This window comes from Aplysia californica, unplaced genomic scaffold (genome assembly GCF_000002075.1).
Source record: "Aplysia californica isolate F4 #8 unplaced genomic scaffold, AplCal3.0 scaffold00639, whole genome shotgun sequence".
Classification (NCBI taxonomy): Eukaryota; Metazoa; Mollusca; class Gastropoda; order Aplysiida; family Aplysiidae; genus Aplysia; species Aplysia californica.
The window spans coordinates 195,346-214,630 of NW_004797909.1; the positions used below are offsets into that span (position 1 = coordinate 195,346).

General features: G+C 39.8%; 1 protein-coding gene across 4 annotated transcripts; it reads left to right on the forward strand.

Annotated features, from left to right (window-relative positions):
* The first annotated feature begins 66 nt into the window (after window positions 1-66).
* On the forward strand, window positions 67-13,092 carry LOC101864550 (2-oxoglutarate and iron-dependent oxygenase JMJD4). 4 transcript variants are annotated; one of them, XM_005107876.3, is made up of 7 exons: window positions 67-196; window positions 1,158-1,453; window positions 6,352-6,517; window positions 6,900-7,123; window positions 7,688-7,872; window positions 10,616-10,759; window positions 12,459-13,092. In XM_005107876.3, exons 1-7 carry the CDS (start codon window positions 105-107, stop codon window positions 13,053-13,055), a joined length of 1,704 nt encoding a protein of 567 aa, XP_005107933.2. In that variant the 5' UTR covers window positions 67-104; the 3' UTR covers window positions 13,056-13,092. The 4 variants fall into 4 exon arrangements, with proteins under 4 accessions (XP_005107933.2, XP_035828178.1, XP_012943249.1 ...); XM_035972285.1 differs by lacking the exon at window positions 67-196 and adding an exon at window positions 288-361; XM_013087795.2 differs by lacking the exon at window positions 67-196 and adding an exon at window positions 322-448.
* The last annotated feature ends 6,193 nt before the right edge of the window (window positions 13,093-19,285 follow it).

The following is a 19,285-nucleotide window of genomic DNA, read 5'->3' on the forward strand; positions in this document are numbered from 1 at the left end:
TTGCTACACAGCAGTCAAACTTCCGGTTCACTCCTACTCTCCCAGGTTGGTCTAGCTAGCCTAGATGTTGAAAATTATGTTACCGGTACCGTCAATTATTATGAATGAAAGCGCTTCAAAAAAGTCTTTCAATTTTTCAAATAATAAATATTTGTACGCCGAGATTCATAATATGCAAAAAGGAATGGTTTAGCAGGTGAGCCGGGCTATGATAAGACTTAATGAGTGTTGATGCTTTGACAAAAATTAAGAGAAATTCACAATTTAGACACAGTCCAAATGATATAAATTTGTACAAAATCTGGGAATTATAATTTTACTTTCGTTTTCCATTTGTGTGAATTGTGAATGAGACGACACAGTGAGACAAACACAGTGCGAGTGCACACACAGTGACAATCAAATTCAGACAGTCCAAATGATATAATCTAAATTTTCACAAGATCAGGGAATTATAGATCTAGATTTAGATCTAGAAATATAGATCTAGATCTAGATCTAGATCTAGATTCTAATTTTACTTTTTTTTCCCCATGTGAATGTGACACATTTTATAGTGTGATTGGAACCGAAAAAAAAAGTTTAAGATCTAGATTCTAGATTTAGATCTAGATCTAGATCTAGTCTAGATCTGTATCTAGATTCTAGATCTAGATTTATATCTAGATCTAGATCTAGATCTAATCTAGATCTAAATCTAGAGTCTCGATAGATCTTGATCTAGAGACTAGATTCTAGATCTAGTCTAGATTCTTGGCAAAGGGAGGTTTTTACCACAACTTTTAATGATGACAATGACATTGATTATATGTTAAATGTGTACAATGATTGAGAATGAAAGGCCAGAAAGTTGAGAAAGGTTAAAACTAAAAGTTGATAAAGTGTCTAACTAATCACTGATAGTGATAGTGGTAGGCTTGGCCCTGGTCTTACCTCCGCCTCTTTTTTAAAAACGTTTATTTTTACTCACTAGTCACTAGATTTCTACTACATGTTACTTTGTGACTAATTCGCATTCCCATTATAGCGTAAACTTTAACCTTGTTGAACTTGTATGTGTGTGTAGATCTATGTTTAGACAATTTGTTATACTTATTACCATCATCCACTTGCAGTATAGATCCAAACAGCGAGAAGTATATATATATATATTTCAGATGTTCTGTTCAGTCTGAGAGATTGGAGATTGAGATGATGTCTGACACTGACGACATAGCAGAGATCTGTCTTCAGTCTTCCCTGACCAGTAAAACGTGGGACCCAGGAGATGGTGTCATTTCAGAGGCCATTTATTTTGATCACCTCCCATCTTATGAACAGATGTTTCAGAAAATTCTGCTGAAAAATCAACTCTGCATCATCGGCCCTTTTGTGACAGCAGCTTGGCCCAGCAGACAACTTTGGGTACAGAAAAATGGAACACCTAATTTTGAATACATCGGGAAGCATTTTGGTAAGGGAAAGAAGAAATATAGTCAGTGGTCCCAGTGACTGTCATTTTCTAAATACAGTGGAGTCCTGTTTATAACGAGAGGGAGGGGACCGGTGCAAAATGTCCATCATAGCAAGATTCTCGCTATCAGGGATCCAGTAATAAATTCAAGGGAAACTGTAAAGTAGGCCTAATCTATGAGTTTGATGTTCTGTTTATTTCCTTTTGCTATCTCCCCTGATGATGATTTTGTTTCAACATGACCTCTAGGTCTTACTTGATCAAAAATCGAATCAGGTTTCTTTCTCTAGCGCTAGCGATGTTGACTGACAGCTCGGTGTTGGCGATCAGAAAGAAAGGGCTCTAAGGCTAACTCGCCTGCTGTGTTTCCCCCCACCCCACCACACCCTGTCACCATCGCTAGCATTAGAGAAAGAAATCTGATTCCATTTTTGATCCAATAAGACCAAGAGGTCATGTGAAGCAAAATCATCATCAAGGGAGATAACAAAAAGAAATAAACAGAATTCCAAACTCATAGATTAGGTCTGCTTATTTCCCTTGAATTTATTACTGGATCCCTTATAACGAAAATCCTGCTATAACAGACAATTTGCACGAGTCCCCTCCTTCTCATTATAACAGGATTCCACTGTAAATATGTCACACAAAGAAGACTGAGCTTCATGGTAAAAATAAATTTATAGGACAAATCACTCGGCAAACAAGTGACTCTTCTGTTGAAAGTTTATGTTGACGTCCATGGTTATCAGCTGGAAAAATGAGGGCAGCTAATTTCACCTATGATTCGTGACTGATCCGCAGATGGTTCAGTTGTGGGAGGGGCTAATGACCTAATGTATTCTGATGGTTGTCTACCTCCCTTGCTTTGGTTTTCCTTACTTAAGCGATGGTTTACACCCAACAATGCTTTAACATAACGTCGGCCTTGGGATATAACCGGCTAACCCCAGCGAGGCAAATCTTACAGGAGAAGGAAAAAACTGTTTTATTTCAAAACGAAGGTGTTTAACGATAAACCAGTGCGTCAAACACCTATAGATAAAAACACTTTACCGAAAAACTGTAGACCTTTTTTTTCCTTAAAAAATCGCTTTTAATGAAACTGCGTGGGTTAGACGGTTATGTCGCTCAAATTTTCCCCGATAAAACCGACCAACCCTCAATTTTGTGAGTTGGCCGGTTTTACCAGGAAGCCACTGCTGGCCTCGAATTTGATTGAGTGCAGCCAAGCCACACTTGACTGTCACGTATTTGATCAGTTCTTTCAATCGTCGTGATCTTTTGAAGAAGAAGAAGGAGTAGGAGAAAGAAGGAAGAGGAGGAGGACGATATTACTGCTACCAACATACTATCAGCTGCTGCCATTTCAGTGCTACGGAGTCAATTCTGGCAAAAACAGCAGTCACAAATTGGAACATTTAATTGAAGTAGAAGAAGCAGAACACAGCAATGGGTATATTAATTATATTTGAAGTAGAAGAACAGGAGGTTCGAATGGTAAGGGAGAGCAGCTACTGCAACAACAACAACCACAACCACAACAACAAAAACAACAGTAGTAGCAGTAGCATCAGCAGGCCTTTAGAATTTATGACAGTGTCTGACACGGTACTATTGGCACTGGGTGGCCTTTCAAATGCCTGGAAAAAAGTAATACTAAGAAAGAAATGAAAGCAGAAAGCCACACAGAAGCTCTGCTACCTCTGCAATGGTTTGGGTGAAGTTGGCTTCCTAATAATATATTATTATACAAAAAGACTTTGTAAGTATCAAAGAATGCGCCAACTTTCTTGAAGGTGTGTGGCTTGACAACTACTACTACATTATAATTGAGTTTTCTCAACAGTAGAAGAGCATGTCTGTCTCACTCTGTGGCTATAACAAGGCAATACGACAAAAGTTACCATTGTTTTGAAAGACTCAATAATCGGATTTGACTTGATCGCTTTCAAAACTTCTTACTGAGGCAAAGTTTCATGGTAATTGTGGTAGCATCGTGGTACGACGGCCTTCAACTCCAGTAGATGTTTAAGCTGGTTGGCAGTTATCTTCAATCTGTCTTTGCAGAGAGGTCCAGCAATAACCGTCGTACATTGGGTGTTCAGCTTTCTTAGTCCTTGCAGCGTCTGCCATCCATCATCAAAGTTCAGCTTGTACTGAATGTAAAGTATGGAGTGTACTTTGATGTCTGCAAGTCAGTGACAGTAGGATCGCCTGCTTTTCTCCCTGGACGGATTGTTTAGTGCTCTCCGACCTTTGCAAAATCTTTGAAAAAGCTGTGGCCAAGGTACATAACTTCATAGGGCCTGGGGATGCGTCTAGCTTGGAGCATGATGTTCACGTAGTCCATTGGGATGTACATCAGTGCGTTTTAGAGTCATCGCTCAATAGTGCTATGGACTGAATCCAACTCCATTTGGGTATGGCCCTTGGTGAGAATTTCTGCTCAACTTTGATGTTAAGCTCTTTGGCCAGCGAGGTCATTGCACTCACCAGGGTGGCATTTCTGTGTTGGTAGTTGCAACAGTCACTGCAAATGATGAGGTGGTTGAAGCCAGTCGCTTGCAATATCAGTTAGTGCGTCAGACATGATGAAAACTGTTGAAGCTCAGACCAACTTCACTTTCATCCCAGACATATCATCAGGCGTCTCTGGTGGCAAAATCCTAAATTGTAAAATTGTGTTTTGCCAGTTTTGTCATATAATATAAGGTGGATGTCTTTAGTAATGAGGCCAGAAGGACGCACTGGATCCCCGTACAAAGGACACACATTTTGTTCTCTGGGTCCAGCGCCGCCTCCCTGTCCTTCTCTTTCTCTTGTCTAGCTGCCGCTTTCCTCATATTCATATTTGATGAGCTGTGTATTCTGTTTCTGTGAGGTTTCCTAATTCGAAGCTGGTGCAAATGTCACACTGGTCTTTCTTGGTTGAATGTGAACCCAAATTGTTTTTCTTGAACTTTTGGTAGAACACTTGATAGCTCAATGTGGCTTTCTCCCTCTCTGCAAAGTTCTCCATGTATACTTGATGCAAATCTGACGTTTTTCTGGATTGTCATCCGTAGACAGGAGGATATCTTCGAAAGTGTCAAAAAATTCCTCTTTATGGAACAACTTGTCATCCTTGGCTCTCTCTCATGGTGGGCGTGATATGTTTTAGATTTAGAGAGGGGGGAGGGGGGGACCTCTTGTTGTTGTTTTTTTTTCTGGGAATACACTTTAAATAAACCAGTTGGTCAGGCCTGTGGTGTTCATGAAGATTGTTTTACAAATAGGTGTTCCTTGACCATTGACTCTTTTAAGTGATATTGAATGATGTAATTTCTATTTGGGTTTTCACTTGCTGTGTAAGATCTCTTTTTGTCTATCCTGTGTATCATGGCATATACGTAGTTTCTCTTTTCTTTCCAAGAGAGTGACCAGTGATGTCATTGCATTTTGTACCAACCAGTTTACAACAGCAAAGGACGTCAAGTTCACACCCTGCTGGCTTCGTGCCTTGACATGTGTAGAGGCATCCCCAGTTCTTTCAACCTCTTCCTTTTGTTACCCTTCCAATCGTTTTCAAGCCGTGTCCTTTTCGCAGAGATCAAAAGTAACACAACTGTTGTATTATCAGCTGATGTAACATTAGCCTGGTCATGCTGATCACTTTCCATTGCGCTGAGGGTCAGAGGTGACGTAGCAAGCGTGGCATCATCTTATTGAATGTTATAGCGTTACATGTAAGTTAAGGTTTGATAAAAAGATAAAGCATTATGTTATGACACTGAGAAAATAATCTATACAAAACGCAAACGAAATGAACTTTCAAAGAAAATCGAAAGATGTTTCAGAAGGTAATGACTGCAATAAACACTGCAAATGAAAAAAAAAATTTTTAACTTTAAAAGAAAACGATCGTTGGGGGCAGACGGTGTGCTGGACAGGTCCCACATTTTCTTTCAGAGTGAGTTTCAGTTAGTAAAGAATGAAAAGCTATCGACTTTGTCCATTCAATTGCAAAGGAAAAAATGATTAGGAGAAGAGACAGTAGTCCGAATAAGGGAAAATGCCTTCATAATTCGGTAACTTTCAAGTACAAAGACAAAGAAGAACACGTGGACAGAAAAAATAGTTTCATATAAAACACAATCCATTATAAAGATGCGTTTGAAATACCGGCATTATCACGAGATAAAAACAGTTCTGTGGGTACAGTGGGGAGTTTTAGTCATTAATAACATTATCAGCAGCATTAAAAAGAAAAAAAAGAGGGAACAACCAGATCTATATAACTCCCAAATGAAACCAACAAGAAATATTACACAAACTTCCCTTTTGAAGAGCTCACACATGGTTACGTGAGCGAATTCTAGACTATCAAACGAAGTCCTGAGACGAGTCGAAGCCGGGGTTTGTCGGTAACGTAGCACGTGGCCCCTCATTGTTAGCGTGACAAAAACAGTCAACCCTCATTCCCTCCCTCGCAGGTGGGATAGTCGGAAACATCGGGCTAAAATCCGATGGATGCCGGGTTATACGGTTTTATTTCTAATGTTTTAAAGACATTTCTAGACAAAATTTAGATCTGACTATGAGTTAGCATATGAAATGGACAATTTGCTATCGATAGGGCCAATAAATTTTTTTTGGACATTTTGTGGGTTAATCGGATTTATCACCAGGCCGACGATAATTAACTGAAAGAAGTCAGAGAAAAGGGCATGGTGGTCACGTCTTTATTCTATATTACTTTAGTTAGGTGGTGTTATGAAAATATTATTTATTGTTCTTTGATTGGATGGTTCTTTGGGTGCCATATGATTAAGGGACAAAAATGCTTTCTATTCGAATTTGAAAATTTATTAACAATGCAGCGAGAACTTACCTTTGATTGTCACCTTTGTCCTCAGGGGATGCAACAGCTCCAGTTGCTGATTGTAGTGGTGAAGAATTTTGTTCTCATCCCAAATCAGAAATGAAAGTTCAAGAATTTTTGACATACTGGCAGGATTACGCAGAAAAGGGGTATCCAGCCAATGAAAAATGCCTTTACTTAAAGGATTGGCATTTTACTCGGTGAGCTTTGTAGAAGTTAGAACTGTCAGTGAAAACAAATAATCTTACAATGTTGATTGGGGTGTTAAACCTATGCAACTTGCTACTTAAATAAAAAGCATAATTTAGTCATGCCTGCCACATGACATAGGCCTACAAACATGCAGGTTTCGGAGAAATTTCATATAATTGGAAAAAAATTGTATTTCAATCTCTAAGCTGGATCAGTTTGAGCCAACCATTCTGGACAGTCTGTTTCTTGTGTCCATTTGCACAGAAATTTTATTTCTGTTCTTATATTATGCTTACATTATGGTGAAGGGTATCAAGTTTTCTTCTTTTTTCTTGTCTCCATGAAGATATAGATCTATATTATGCGTTTTCTACTTGCTTCTTTACACAGTGATTTCCCAGATTCCAAGGTGTACACTCCCCCAGCATTTTTGTGCTCTGATTGGATAAACGAGTTCTGGGACTCTGCAGTGGAAGAAACTGCTGAGGACGATTACAAGTTTGTGTACATGGGACCTCGTAATTCATGGACACCCTTCCATGCTGACGTGCTCCATTCCTACAGCTGGTCTGCCAACATTTGTGGTCGCAAAATGTGGATATTTTATCCTCCAGGTATCAGTACCCATTATTCTAAATAAAACTGAGCTATTTTTCTGGATGGAGTGAGGTTAGAACTATAATAAAATATGTAACTGTGAATTCAGATAACTATTGTAATTGTATGCCTTTCTACATTTGCTTCCTATTTTTCTCATTGAGAGAAGTTTGAGAGTAAAGATTTACTGTTGCTTTTGTAGACCGTAAGCACTGGATTTTTATTGTTTGTACCTTACTTTAATCTTATGCTTTGGACCCTGATTGGTTCAAAGTTCTTATAGGGTTAGGATTGGAAAAGGTGTTTTTCAGTCTTGCAGTTTTAAAATTAAAGCTTCAGAAGAATGGGTGTTGGATAGTTTCAGTGGAATTATCTAGTCTCATTCTGAAAGTTTATGAGGGCTTTTGTTTTCAGGTGGAACATTATGACATGGTCAGTTCTTTCAAAGACTTTTTGATTAATGCAGTCTCTTTTTTGGATTTTGTAAATATACATGGTTGAAGACTTGTTTTCCAGTTAATCCCCTTTGCCCCCAGCACCCCTTGCCCACATGATTATCCATCCATCTTTTTCATTCACAGGAGCAGAAGCAGGTCTCCGGGACAGACATGGTCAGTTGGTGTTTGACCTTCGCAGCTCAGAGCTGAAAGATGACCTCACATTCTCCAACGCCTCGAGGTCATCTGGTGCTGCTATCACCGTTATTCAGGAACCAGGGGAGATAATCTTTGTCCCAAGTGGCTGGCACCATCAGGTCTTCAACTTGGTCAGTGCCTTTTTTTACTCTGTTTAACTCTTTTATCTCCAAGGGGGGTATGGCACTATGCCTGGGCTCTTTTCGGTACGAAATCTTGGAAGTTGAAAGTGACACAAACATCACTAAACTGGTCATTAAATCAAAACAGGTGATCCTATTCCCATAGTTCTTTATCAAATGAATGAACTCTCGGTAAAGAAGACCTGTTTTTTGACAAATGGTGCAAAGTAATCATTGTAATGAAATGTACCCGAGCCACTACCGGCTTCACCCTGGCACAACTGTTCAGACCATGAGCCGCTGGGAGTGGTGTGTTGGAGATAAGGAGTTAAAGTCAATTTCTTATTGCCTCACATTGACATTTTTAACCTTTCTCTCAGTAGTGTGCCAGTTCTATGCTTTCTGTGTCTTCTCTGTTCTTTGCTTCTTCTGGCCATGTCTGCGCCTGTTCTAGTTCTATACATATTGTTGGCAAGCTGTTCAAATGTTCTAAGCCCAGAAAGCTAAGGCTTTCAGGAGAGAGAAAACACTGTTTTATTATTTTAACAATTATACCTATTCTGTATCTTTTCTTGACCTTTTCAACATTTAGAATTTGAATTTTGACAATTTAAAATATTTCTTGAGTACATGCAACTAACACAGACACCACAAACTATATAAGAAACTGTAAAAAAAAGCAACATTCTCATATTTTTGGGCTTAGTCCTACATCTAAACAGCCGGCCGAAGACATGATGTAACCTGCAGTGGTACTGAACCTTTTCCACTGTGCCTGTTGTGTGCCTGAAGATAATGTTAAATGCAGTTGAGATTGTCCAAGACGTCGCCCATTGTCAAGGAAAAAAAGGGGTTTTCTTAGACAGGGGAAAATCTTGGATAGTGTCATTTCAACATAGTAAAATTGCGAGGGAAATGGGAAGCGGTGGGTTGGACAAGTGATTATCTTGGACAGGTGGCTGGTAGGGCAGGTGTGACTGAAGGAAGTTTTGGCCATTACACCTTTTTTCTGTGAAGCGTCTGTGGAATACTTGTCTTTCACCTGAACACTGCCTGTGCCAGACCAGTGCCGCACACCTGTTCTGTACCTAAACTTTGCTGTCCTGTACCTTTTCAGTACCTGTTGTGTGCCTGAGTGGGTTATTGGTGGGCACTCTGTTTTGGTTTGCTCCTTCTTTCCTTTCCAATATCCTTTGTCCTTATCTCTAATCTTGACTTATTTGTGTTGCAGGTGCCATAAAACTCTCGCTAAAACTAAACTAAAAAGTCTGTCTAGGGATAAGTTGTTACTTACACTTCATTTTGGTTATTTATGAACGCCAAAAGCACCTTGACCCACATAAATAAGAATTATTTTATTGGGACAGCTGGGAAATTGTGACAATTGATGTAATGAAACGGATACAAAACCTTTCGCCTCTAACTGTTTTGGGTGAGTGCAGACACAAACTGATGACACTGAGAAGAACATTGTCAACACAGCTGTGCCCCCTCAGAATATGTTACTGATATCAAAATAAGGTTTAGAATTCTTTTTGTTACTCTCTGTAGCTAATTTGTTGTTGTTGTTGTGTTGTGCTGTTCTTTTACTGCAATTTGCCCTGGTTGTTATGTGCTTGCACTGTCTCTGTACCACCCCTGTACCTTATTTGTGGGTGGTTGGAGATCGTCAACAGGGTATACTTCCTTCATCTTATCTCTCGTTCTGATGTTTCTCAGTCTGTTTATCCTGCTTTTTTATGCTCTAAGTGGGTTTGATTGTGTCAATGTACTTTACTTTTTCAATGTAAACTGTAGCTGTGTAGTTGTCATAATAATATGTGAGGCAGCGTGGTGAAATCAGGTGCTCGTCAAAATAATGAAAGTCAAGAAACTGGCAATTTTCCATAGGTTTGGGAATTTTTATCGAATTTATGTTTTTTTAGCTCAACACCTTTCATGCCCATAAAAGAACCCATTATTGTATGTATTTTTTACTGAAAAACGTTGATTAAATGCATGAAAGATGTAAGATTTAAGTTTCCACAGACTCTCCAGCTAATATGTGTATGCAGCAAGAGCAACTCAAAATCAATTACAATATCAATAATGCATGTGATAATAATGGGAATTTATGTAGCATCTAATCCCCAGAAAGCTGTAAGCGCTGCAGAATGCAAAATAATCTCTCAACTCAACGGACAAATAAAAAATCAGAGAATACACATTGTGAGACCATTTTCTCACATAAACACAAACACACACATGCTCACACACACAACTCCCAGACCAGCAGTAAGAACTTGATTTCTATCTGCAAGATAAATAATGTCTGGATCATAACTACATGTACTTTATTAGCAATAACCCTTGCATGTGGGTGGTTGGCAGGTGCTCTGGTGTGGTTTGCTCCTTCTTTCCTATAAAACATCTATCGTCTTTATCTCCCCTCCTTCTTTTTTGTGTTTGTTACTCCCTTGTAACACCTCTAATCTTCGGCTCTTGTATGACCTTATTGTGTTACAAGTGCATTAAAACTCTCACGACCCCCCCCCCCCCCCCCCCCCCCCCCACTCGAAAACCCCCAACCCAGAGCAAACAAAACCCCATATAAACACAAACACACATGCTCACACACGCAACTCCCAGACCCGCAGTGAGAACTTAATTTCTAGCAGCAAGATACCGGTAATGTCTGGATCATAATTACATACTTGATCAGCAACAGCTCTTGCATGTCGTTATCTAACATCTTCCTTTTCTGACGTCATAGGAGGACACAATTTCCATCAACCACAACTGGACAAACGGATGTGGGGCTCATCTCTCGTGGGCGTTCTTAAAGTCTCGTCTCACTGCTGTCCAGAAAGAGATAGAAGATTGTCGGGCCATGGACGACTGGGATCTCCACTGCCAGGTAAGTGTGTGTTATTAAGTGATTCAGATTTTAATTTTTAGGCATCTTTGAAGTGATCAACTTTGAAGGCCAGGTTAGGTGCAACTTTTTGCTGTTACTGTTTTGTGTTAGTATTTGCGTGTGGAATGGGTGTAATGTAAACATTTGAAAACCTTCTCAAATGTTTGGAGAAGACTGCCTCTGCCTCTCATTTTGAAAGCGTTTTCAAACAGGGTCCCATCTCTGAAATTTTGAGGCTAGTGGGACTTAGTCTCAAAAGGACAAATAGACAAGAAATGTTAACATGCCCCCTTGTGTAGGCTTAAATATATGTAGTCATGGAAATGGTATGCTATTTGAAGCACACTTGTGTTAGGGAAGTTGGCCAAGATGATACGCCACAGTGAATTATTTAACCCATGTACAGTATAACACGGATAAATCAAATTCATCGGGACCGGCCTCTGTAGTTTGAGGAATGCGTAGTTTGAGGTATTTCTTACAAAGATAGAATAGAAGAAAAAAAGGGGGACCACAGGCTCAGTTTGACGGATGCGTGATTTCAAGTCTTCTGCGCTCGATCTGTCTGTGCTATACTCTATATATCTGAGCACAGATGTGTGTGGGAGGGGGGTTATCTTTATGGAAATGTTGCTCCTGACGGTGTCATCATCATAATTGCCTTTCTCACCCTGGACCAGTGTATAGGCCATGGACAAACACTTTCCACTTTTCTTTATTCTGGGCTAACTTCTTGATGTTATTCCATGTCTTCCCGCTTTTCTGTACATCAATTTCTGTGATTCTTCTCCTGGTTCCACGCGGTCTTCCCCTTGATATCTTACCCTGTGGATTCCAATCAAACGTTTTCTTTGTTCTGCAGCTGCCTGACTTCCTTAGAGTATGTCCAATCCATCGCCACCGCCTTCTTCCTATCTCATCTCTGACTGGTGACTGGGATCTGCCTTGTTTTCCTTTACATTTCCTCGTTGGTGACCCTGTCGGTCCTTCTGATCCTCAGTAACTTTTTAGACACTTGTTCAAGAAAACCTCGATCCTCTTTATGCAAGTCTGTGATACGTTCCATGTCTCCGATCTTGATGGTGTACTATGGATTTATTTGCCACAAACCCTCTCCATCCTCCCCCACCCCCCACCCCCCAACTCCCCAGCCCATACCCCCTTTCCTCACTCCTTTCTCCACTCTCAGCGATGGTGGTATGTTTACATATAGTCTCATACTAGGTTTGTTGGAGGTTGCTGGGTGCTTTGGTGTGGTTTGCTCCTTCTTACCTATCAACATCTGTCGTCCTTATCCCTGCTCCTTTTTTTTTGGTGCTTGTTACTCTCATGTAGCACCTCTAATCTTCAGCTCTTATATGACCTTATTTATTGCTAGTGTCACAAAATGCTTACTAAATTACTAAACATAACTAAGTTTTCTAACTTTATGCGTCATTCTGTGGAATCCACCTTAACTGAAATCGGTAGGACCGCCAGAATTTCTTCAGTTTAGCCGTGTTTTCTGTTTAGAAAGATTGCTCAATTAATGAAAAGAAAAGTACAGCATTGTATTTTTTCTCAGTTTACTGCTGTTTTCAGATGAACTATGTTTGGTTAAAAGCTGACTCCAATGCAGTTGTAACGAATGAGAGTGTCTTTTTTGCTATTTTCCTAGCCTGCTTGCTATTTTTTGTCATTTCCCCCCCCCCCCCCCCAGTTGATCCTGAAATCAGACAGTGGAATGGATTACAAAGATTTCTTCAATTTCTTGTCTGTAATTGCTGAGCACAGAATTCTGGCTCTGCGCCAAGAGTGTGTGACTGATGTCTGTGATAGGAATGGCTCAAGGTCGTGGAATCAGAGGCCAGGCAAAGAAAGTGGGCGGTGTTGTCTGTGTTTGCTAACATCAGAGCAGTTTTGTGGTGCAGTCTCTGGCAGTGAAAGCACGCATGAGGACGTTTGTGATGGAGGTAACGCTCATGCAAGTAGGAGGACATACTCTCCTTGTAAAGATGAAGCTCATATAGATGTAGCCCCTTCAGAACTGTCGTCCCCAGCACAACGTCATGCAGAAGAACTTGCTGAGAAAAAAAGGATTTCTGACATCTTGACTGTTGGTGGAAATAATCATTTAAACTGCCCTCATTGGGCCCACAGTGGTCCAAATCTGGCTGTGTTTGACCTTCGGCGGATTAAGGTCATTGTGCACAACATGCTGGAACAGTCAGAGTTCAAGGCCGTCCTGCCTCAGTTGACTTCCGAGCCTAGAGAGCTGATTTTGAACATAGACAAGGTTCTTGATTGCCATAGGTGATTAATAAATAATTTATAGCCTATTTTTATATTTTAAAGGTGAACTTGTTTTTGTTGTGTTTTAAGTGACGAGTGTAGTTGCTGTGTAGTTTGTTTTGTGTCGTTGTTCGTGAAAATTGTTTTTCTTTGGGAGACCAAGTGTTTCACTTTCTGGTTGGTTTCTTTTGGTCTAATGGTGCATTAAACTGACACAAGAGTCCAGTCTCATTTTATGGCTTAATCTGCAAACATTCTAATATTTTTATATTAAAGTTATAGCGGGTTAATTTTGTCCCTAGACCCGCTCAGGGTCTCAATAATTTCTTCACTGTTTTCTCATATACTGGGTGTATCTTTTGCTCAGCTGATATCATGCTAGACTATGGAATGGACAGCCTTTGTTTTTGAAAGTAAGTCATTTTTGGGGAGTTTTCAAGGCTCTCAACAAATTTGACTCGGTCCTATCAAAGATGGACATTAAATTCAAAGGTCACACTCTTAAACCTATGTAACCTAACACTAACAGTGTTGAAAGTAGGAACATCAAGAACATCAATGGTGCCAGGTTTAGGAGCGATTTATCGGAAAGCACAAAGACTATACAGTGGAAACCACGTATAACAGGGATGGTGAGACCAAAGAAAAAGTCCTGATATATCTGATCACAGTTAAATCAAAAATGCAAAGGCAGTAAGCATTTGTGGACTAATCCAGCTGTATTTATTCATAGGTAGTTTCCCTTGCCACAAGTACAATGTACCCACGAACAGGGGTTTGGGCCATGGGGCAGGCCTGCGCATGACACATTACGCGTGCCTGAATGAGTGGGTCGGATTATATTGTATGGATGAGTGAGTGAGTGAGTGGGTGGGTTGGTTTAACTTTGTAGTGTGTGGATGAGTGAGTGGGTCGGTTAGTAGTGTAGCGGTGTGAATGGATGAGTGGGTCGATTTGTAGTGTAGCCTGTGGATTGGTAAGTGAGTGGGTCGGTTTGTAGTGTGTGGCTGGATGAGTGGGTGGGTCAGTTTGTAGTATGTGGATGAGTGAGTGAGTGGGTCGGTTTGCAGTGTCTGGATGAATGATTGAGTGAGTGGGTCAGTTTGTAGTGTGTGGATGAGTGAGTGAGTGGGTCGGTTTGTAGTGTCTGGATGAGTGAGTGAGTGGGTCAGTTTGTAGTGTGTGGATGAGTGAGTGAGTGGGTCGGTTTGTAAGCCTCTGTACGTGCGCACGTATATTGTGTGGCTGGTTGAGTGCGTTCATAGCTGTGTATCTTTGTGCTTGATGGTGTTTGTTTGTGTGATTATGTGTGTGTGCGTGTGTGTGTGTCTTTTTAAGTGAATAATAACTTTAGGTGAAGCCCTTCGAAAGGCTGAAAATAGACAGGAATGGAGAAATGTGGTTGCTCAACCATTCTTGGTACCCCAAGGTTTATCTAGAATAAGGGATACACAAAGTAAAGTAACGATATATATGGGGGCTCTCGTGGCCTAGAGGTTAAGATGTTCGCTTCTCTTTTAAAGGTCCCGGGTTCAAATCCGGGTGGCGACAGAAAAATGTTCTATCTATCTATCTATCTATCTATCTATCTATCTATCTTCCATCTATCTATCTATCTATCTATCTATCTATCTATCTATCTATCTATCTATCTATCTATCTATTTATATATGTATATAGCGAGGGTTCCCACAGAGCCAAACCTTCACGGTACCCCACATACTCGCCAACAATTTCCTAAAAACTGACGCCAAAAGGTCAAAATCCATTAGCAGTTTTCCAAATATTTTGCCGCTTGTCTTCATGAATTAGCACCCTGCCTAGTTCCTTAAATGTCGACATTCAAAATTTGAGCACGCTCTGAACGTGGCTTTGCGTCCAGATTCGTTCAGCCTACGACATCTGTTTACTACATGTTATTACCCCCCCCCCCCCCCCCTTAAATAGCAGAGTGCGCTGAGAGGTTCTGTAAGGTTATTTCCTTTTACTAGTAGGCTACTAGCAAGAATTAAATGACTCAAGAAACCTCTTCCTTTACCATTTCTCAGAGAGGAGAGTCGCCATGTTTCATATGACTTCATAATTGGAAACATTCTTTTTGTTTCTTTTGGTAGAGGTTTTACCTGGCTCGCAATTGATAGCGGTACAATATTCTTCTAGTTGTGACCTTTTTCACCTTTATATCTCATGCGCAACTACGGTTTTGGATACCAACAAAAATAAAGATAAGCTTCCTTTGTTCTCTGAATTTTAAAAAATGCCATTGAAAGCAAGGAGATATAGTGGCGTCGGTAGCCTAGTGGTTGGGCTACAGGACCCGTAATTGTGAGATTGCGGGTTTTGTTGTCCAATGTTGTGTCTGTGGGAAGTTTATTTTACACAAATATTTCTATTTGGCTTGGTGTACTGGAGATGGCAAAGAATAACATCTATGGACAACATAAGACTGGCCACGCGGAAAATTGCATTTTTGAAATAGGAAAATTGCAAGGTAAACTGCCTAAAAATTGCAAAAAATTGCAACCTACCCATCCCTGGTGCATTAATACGGGCGTAACATTTTTCGTTTAAAAAAACATGACAATTTGAGTACCGGTAGCATAAAAGCAGAACGGCCTTTAAAAAAATCATAACCCACAATACACATTTTATTAACAAGATTCATTTGGAATCTGAATACCGCACACTTACAACGTTCCATTCTTGTCTGTCTTTCTTATCCCTATTCGTTTGTGGCACTACCGGCGTGCACGCAGCATCAGCAGCAACAACAACAACAGTAACAATGGCGACAACAACAACAACAACTCCACCACCACCACCACCAGTAACAGTTACAACAACAACAATCCTCCACCCCCAAAGAAACCCACCCTCCCAAAATATGAACAAAAGTAAAACCCAACAAACAGTGGTATGTCGTGATGGCGATACAGTAACGCTGCCGCAGAGTTTAGGCTCGGGGAACGCGCACACACACACACACACACACACACACACACACACACACACACACACACACACACACACGCCCACGTACACGCACACGCACATTACGCACATACACACTCACACACGCACACGAAGACACACATATGCAAACACACACGCACACTCATACTTACGCGCACACACACGCACATACACACACACACACATATTCACACATATTCACACACACATACACACGTGTACACTCACATTCACACACACATACTGTACACACACAATCTCACGCACATACATAGAGATACACTCTTCCAAATTTATAAGACATTCTAATTAGAAGTACAATAACAAGTAAAAAAACGTCCTAGTCGGAACAGTGTAGATGCACCCCAGTCTTTACTGGCACAAACTAATGATCTCCTTTTAAAACGATCCAAATGTTTCCAAAAGAACACAAGCAGCACATGCATACTGATTACGACACACCACCAGTTGTTACAAAACATCATCATCCAATGTCAGATCTGAGGCAGACATCGATGCTCATGGACCTCCATTCATTCCTTTGCTCGGATGTGCACTTAAAAAAAGCTACGTTTCCCTGATGTTTCCTCGTTACCTATTTGTTTAGGTTCCCTAAATTGGTTGCTCTGGGTGTTTGCCTTCAATTTTGCCAGTGAGAGCTAGATGTTTCCTAAATACTAATTTAATTCATTGTTCCCTGATAAAAAAAAGAAAATATAAAAAGAAAGAAAACGTTAATAACAGAAACATACAATAAAAACGTATTATTATTTATGTAGTGAGAATGCCGATTATTGCCAATTAAATCTGATCAGAAATAGATGCGATTTAAGCTCTTTAAATTTGGATATTTATCTTGGTTAGACATGTCACCAAATGAAAGGATGTACAAACACATACAATCCCCCCCCCACCCCCCCCAAAAAAAAAAACAACAACAACCAACAAACAACAACAACAACAAACAACCAACATTTAAAAAACTGATACCCAAGACGGAGCTCAAAAGCTTTTTTATGATGAGTTTTATTCAAACGCGCGCAGTGTTTCCCCACATCTGTAGCACTTTGTCAAGTCAATATTCATTGGAAATACACGTCATCTTGATCAAGCTGAAGTTGAACAAAAACTAGTTGATATATTATTATAATTTTTATTCTTCGTGCATACTATAGAATACATTTTACACCACAAAATCATAAAAGACAGCAGGCTGCACATGTTTCCGGGATTCTTTTCGTAATTCCTTTTCAAAATACTACAATAAAATCTTTCTGCAACATTATTGAAACATTTTAATATCTTTACAAATTCATGCTCTGAAGGTCTCGTTTATATTTTTTCCGGACAACTTTCCTTCTGTCTGAAATCTGGGGCACTCTATGTACAAATGTACTGAAATTCATCCTCTACCACGATCTCCTGTCATTACACTTTCGGTCTTCCAAATACATGTTGATCTACTTTTTTATTTCCCCAGCACCAATTTTCAACCCTCAACATGTGCGAACTTCGAACTAATAATAATAATAATAATAGTAATAATAATAATAATAATATAATATTATCTTTCCACAGCGCTAAGCGCTCTGACCAGGCCAAAGACAAACAAGAATCAGCTAATCTTCAAAGTGAAGAACTCGAAGCCCCTGCATTTTTTATTGTGATGACAATATGACAGCTCCAATAATGGGTCCGTACGCAACAAATAACTTTTTGAATGTATATTATGTAATACGCAGAAGGACTTTAAGAATAACGAATAGTCTGAATTTGGAACGAGGTGAATCGGTCGTTACAATTTAAATGTAAAAACAGGTTTAGCACCAAGGGCTGTGTTGATGCCGCATTGGTAGATTAAATCTACTTATAAGCAAGGGTAATTTTGCATCGTGTGGAGTGTGGATATATTGATTCGATACACTGGTGAAAATACAGAAACGCGTTAAGATTATGTTTTGAATATGGATTACGTAAGATACATAACAACTTTTAACAAGAACAACAAAGCACATTTACACACATACTTCTTACTCATTTTGAGACCAAAAGATTGAACTTTGAATTTTGCTTGATTTTTTGTCTGACATGTGCTTTAAACGATACATTCGATCTTAAGTGGGGAAGCATCTTATTCGATTTGTCTAATGTATTTTATCAACTAAATTGGACTATAATACGAACCAGGTTTTTTCAGTGAAGCAAGTTCAAGATTCGTTTCCTCGAAAACAAAAGTGCTCTGTCTTCTTGGGGCTGGGTAGCATCGATTTCAAATAAGATGAAAAAAGTATAGGCTTTTGTTTTATCTAAAACAGAACGGCCACCGAAATTTCTTATCAAAAGAAGCCCCACCCACCCTAGGCTCTCTGTCAGCTCAGTTGGTAACACGCTGGGCTACGTTGCGAGTGACCGTGGTTCGAATATTTAAAAAAGGCGTTTTTGAACTTGCTTAGTTTGGGGAGTTTACAGGGCCCTCTGCCATTCTGGAGATTTACTTCAAACCGTAAGTCCCGTCTCTTCAATAAATGTACAGCGTTGAAAATAGAGGCCTTACAATTTTACCAAACTAAAGAACCCTCATGTTTCATGACTATACAAAGTCTGCCCATGTTGTCGTAGAAAGATACATGTAGATACATACACAAGAAGATATATTAGTGTGAGAGAGAGAGAGAGAGAGAGAGAGAGAGAGAGAGAGAGAGAGAGAGAGAGAGAGAATGATAACTAAGAGAGAGAGAGAGAGAGAGAGAGAGAGAGAGAGAGAGATTGTTTAAGTTTGTACACCTGCATTCTAGCAATTTTTGTTGGTAATGTTGCGAGATATTTATATTTTAAGTCGTAGAAACTGGGGAAAGAACATTGCTTTTTTTCTCGTCTTGTGTGGCATGGGAATAAAGGTAGGTCCCAATAATGTCATTGATTTTCACCGTCTGTCTGTTCGGATATATACTTGTGAGGCACCTTGGTGATATCAGGTGCTAGTCAAAATAATGAAATCGAAGAAATCGGCATTTTCCCACTCGTTAGGCATTTTTATCGATTTTTTTTCTTGGCTCAGCGCATGTTATGTCCATAATATAAACAAATTTCTGTGTGGATTTTAATGAAAAACGTTGATCAAAGGGCTCAATCTTTGGAAATCACTTAACTTTGGCGCTAATTTTCCTCTGACACCAGGCGAACCTCACCTCTTTAATCCGAAATAGCTCTAGATCTACTTCTATTCAATAAAGACAAATATCAAGATTTTAGAGGGTATTGATAACTCTATATGCCCCCCCC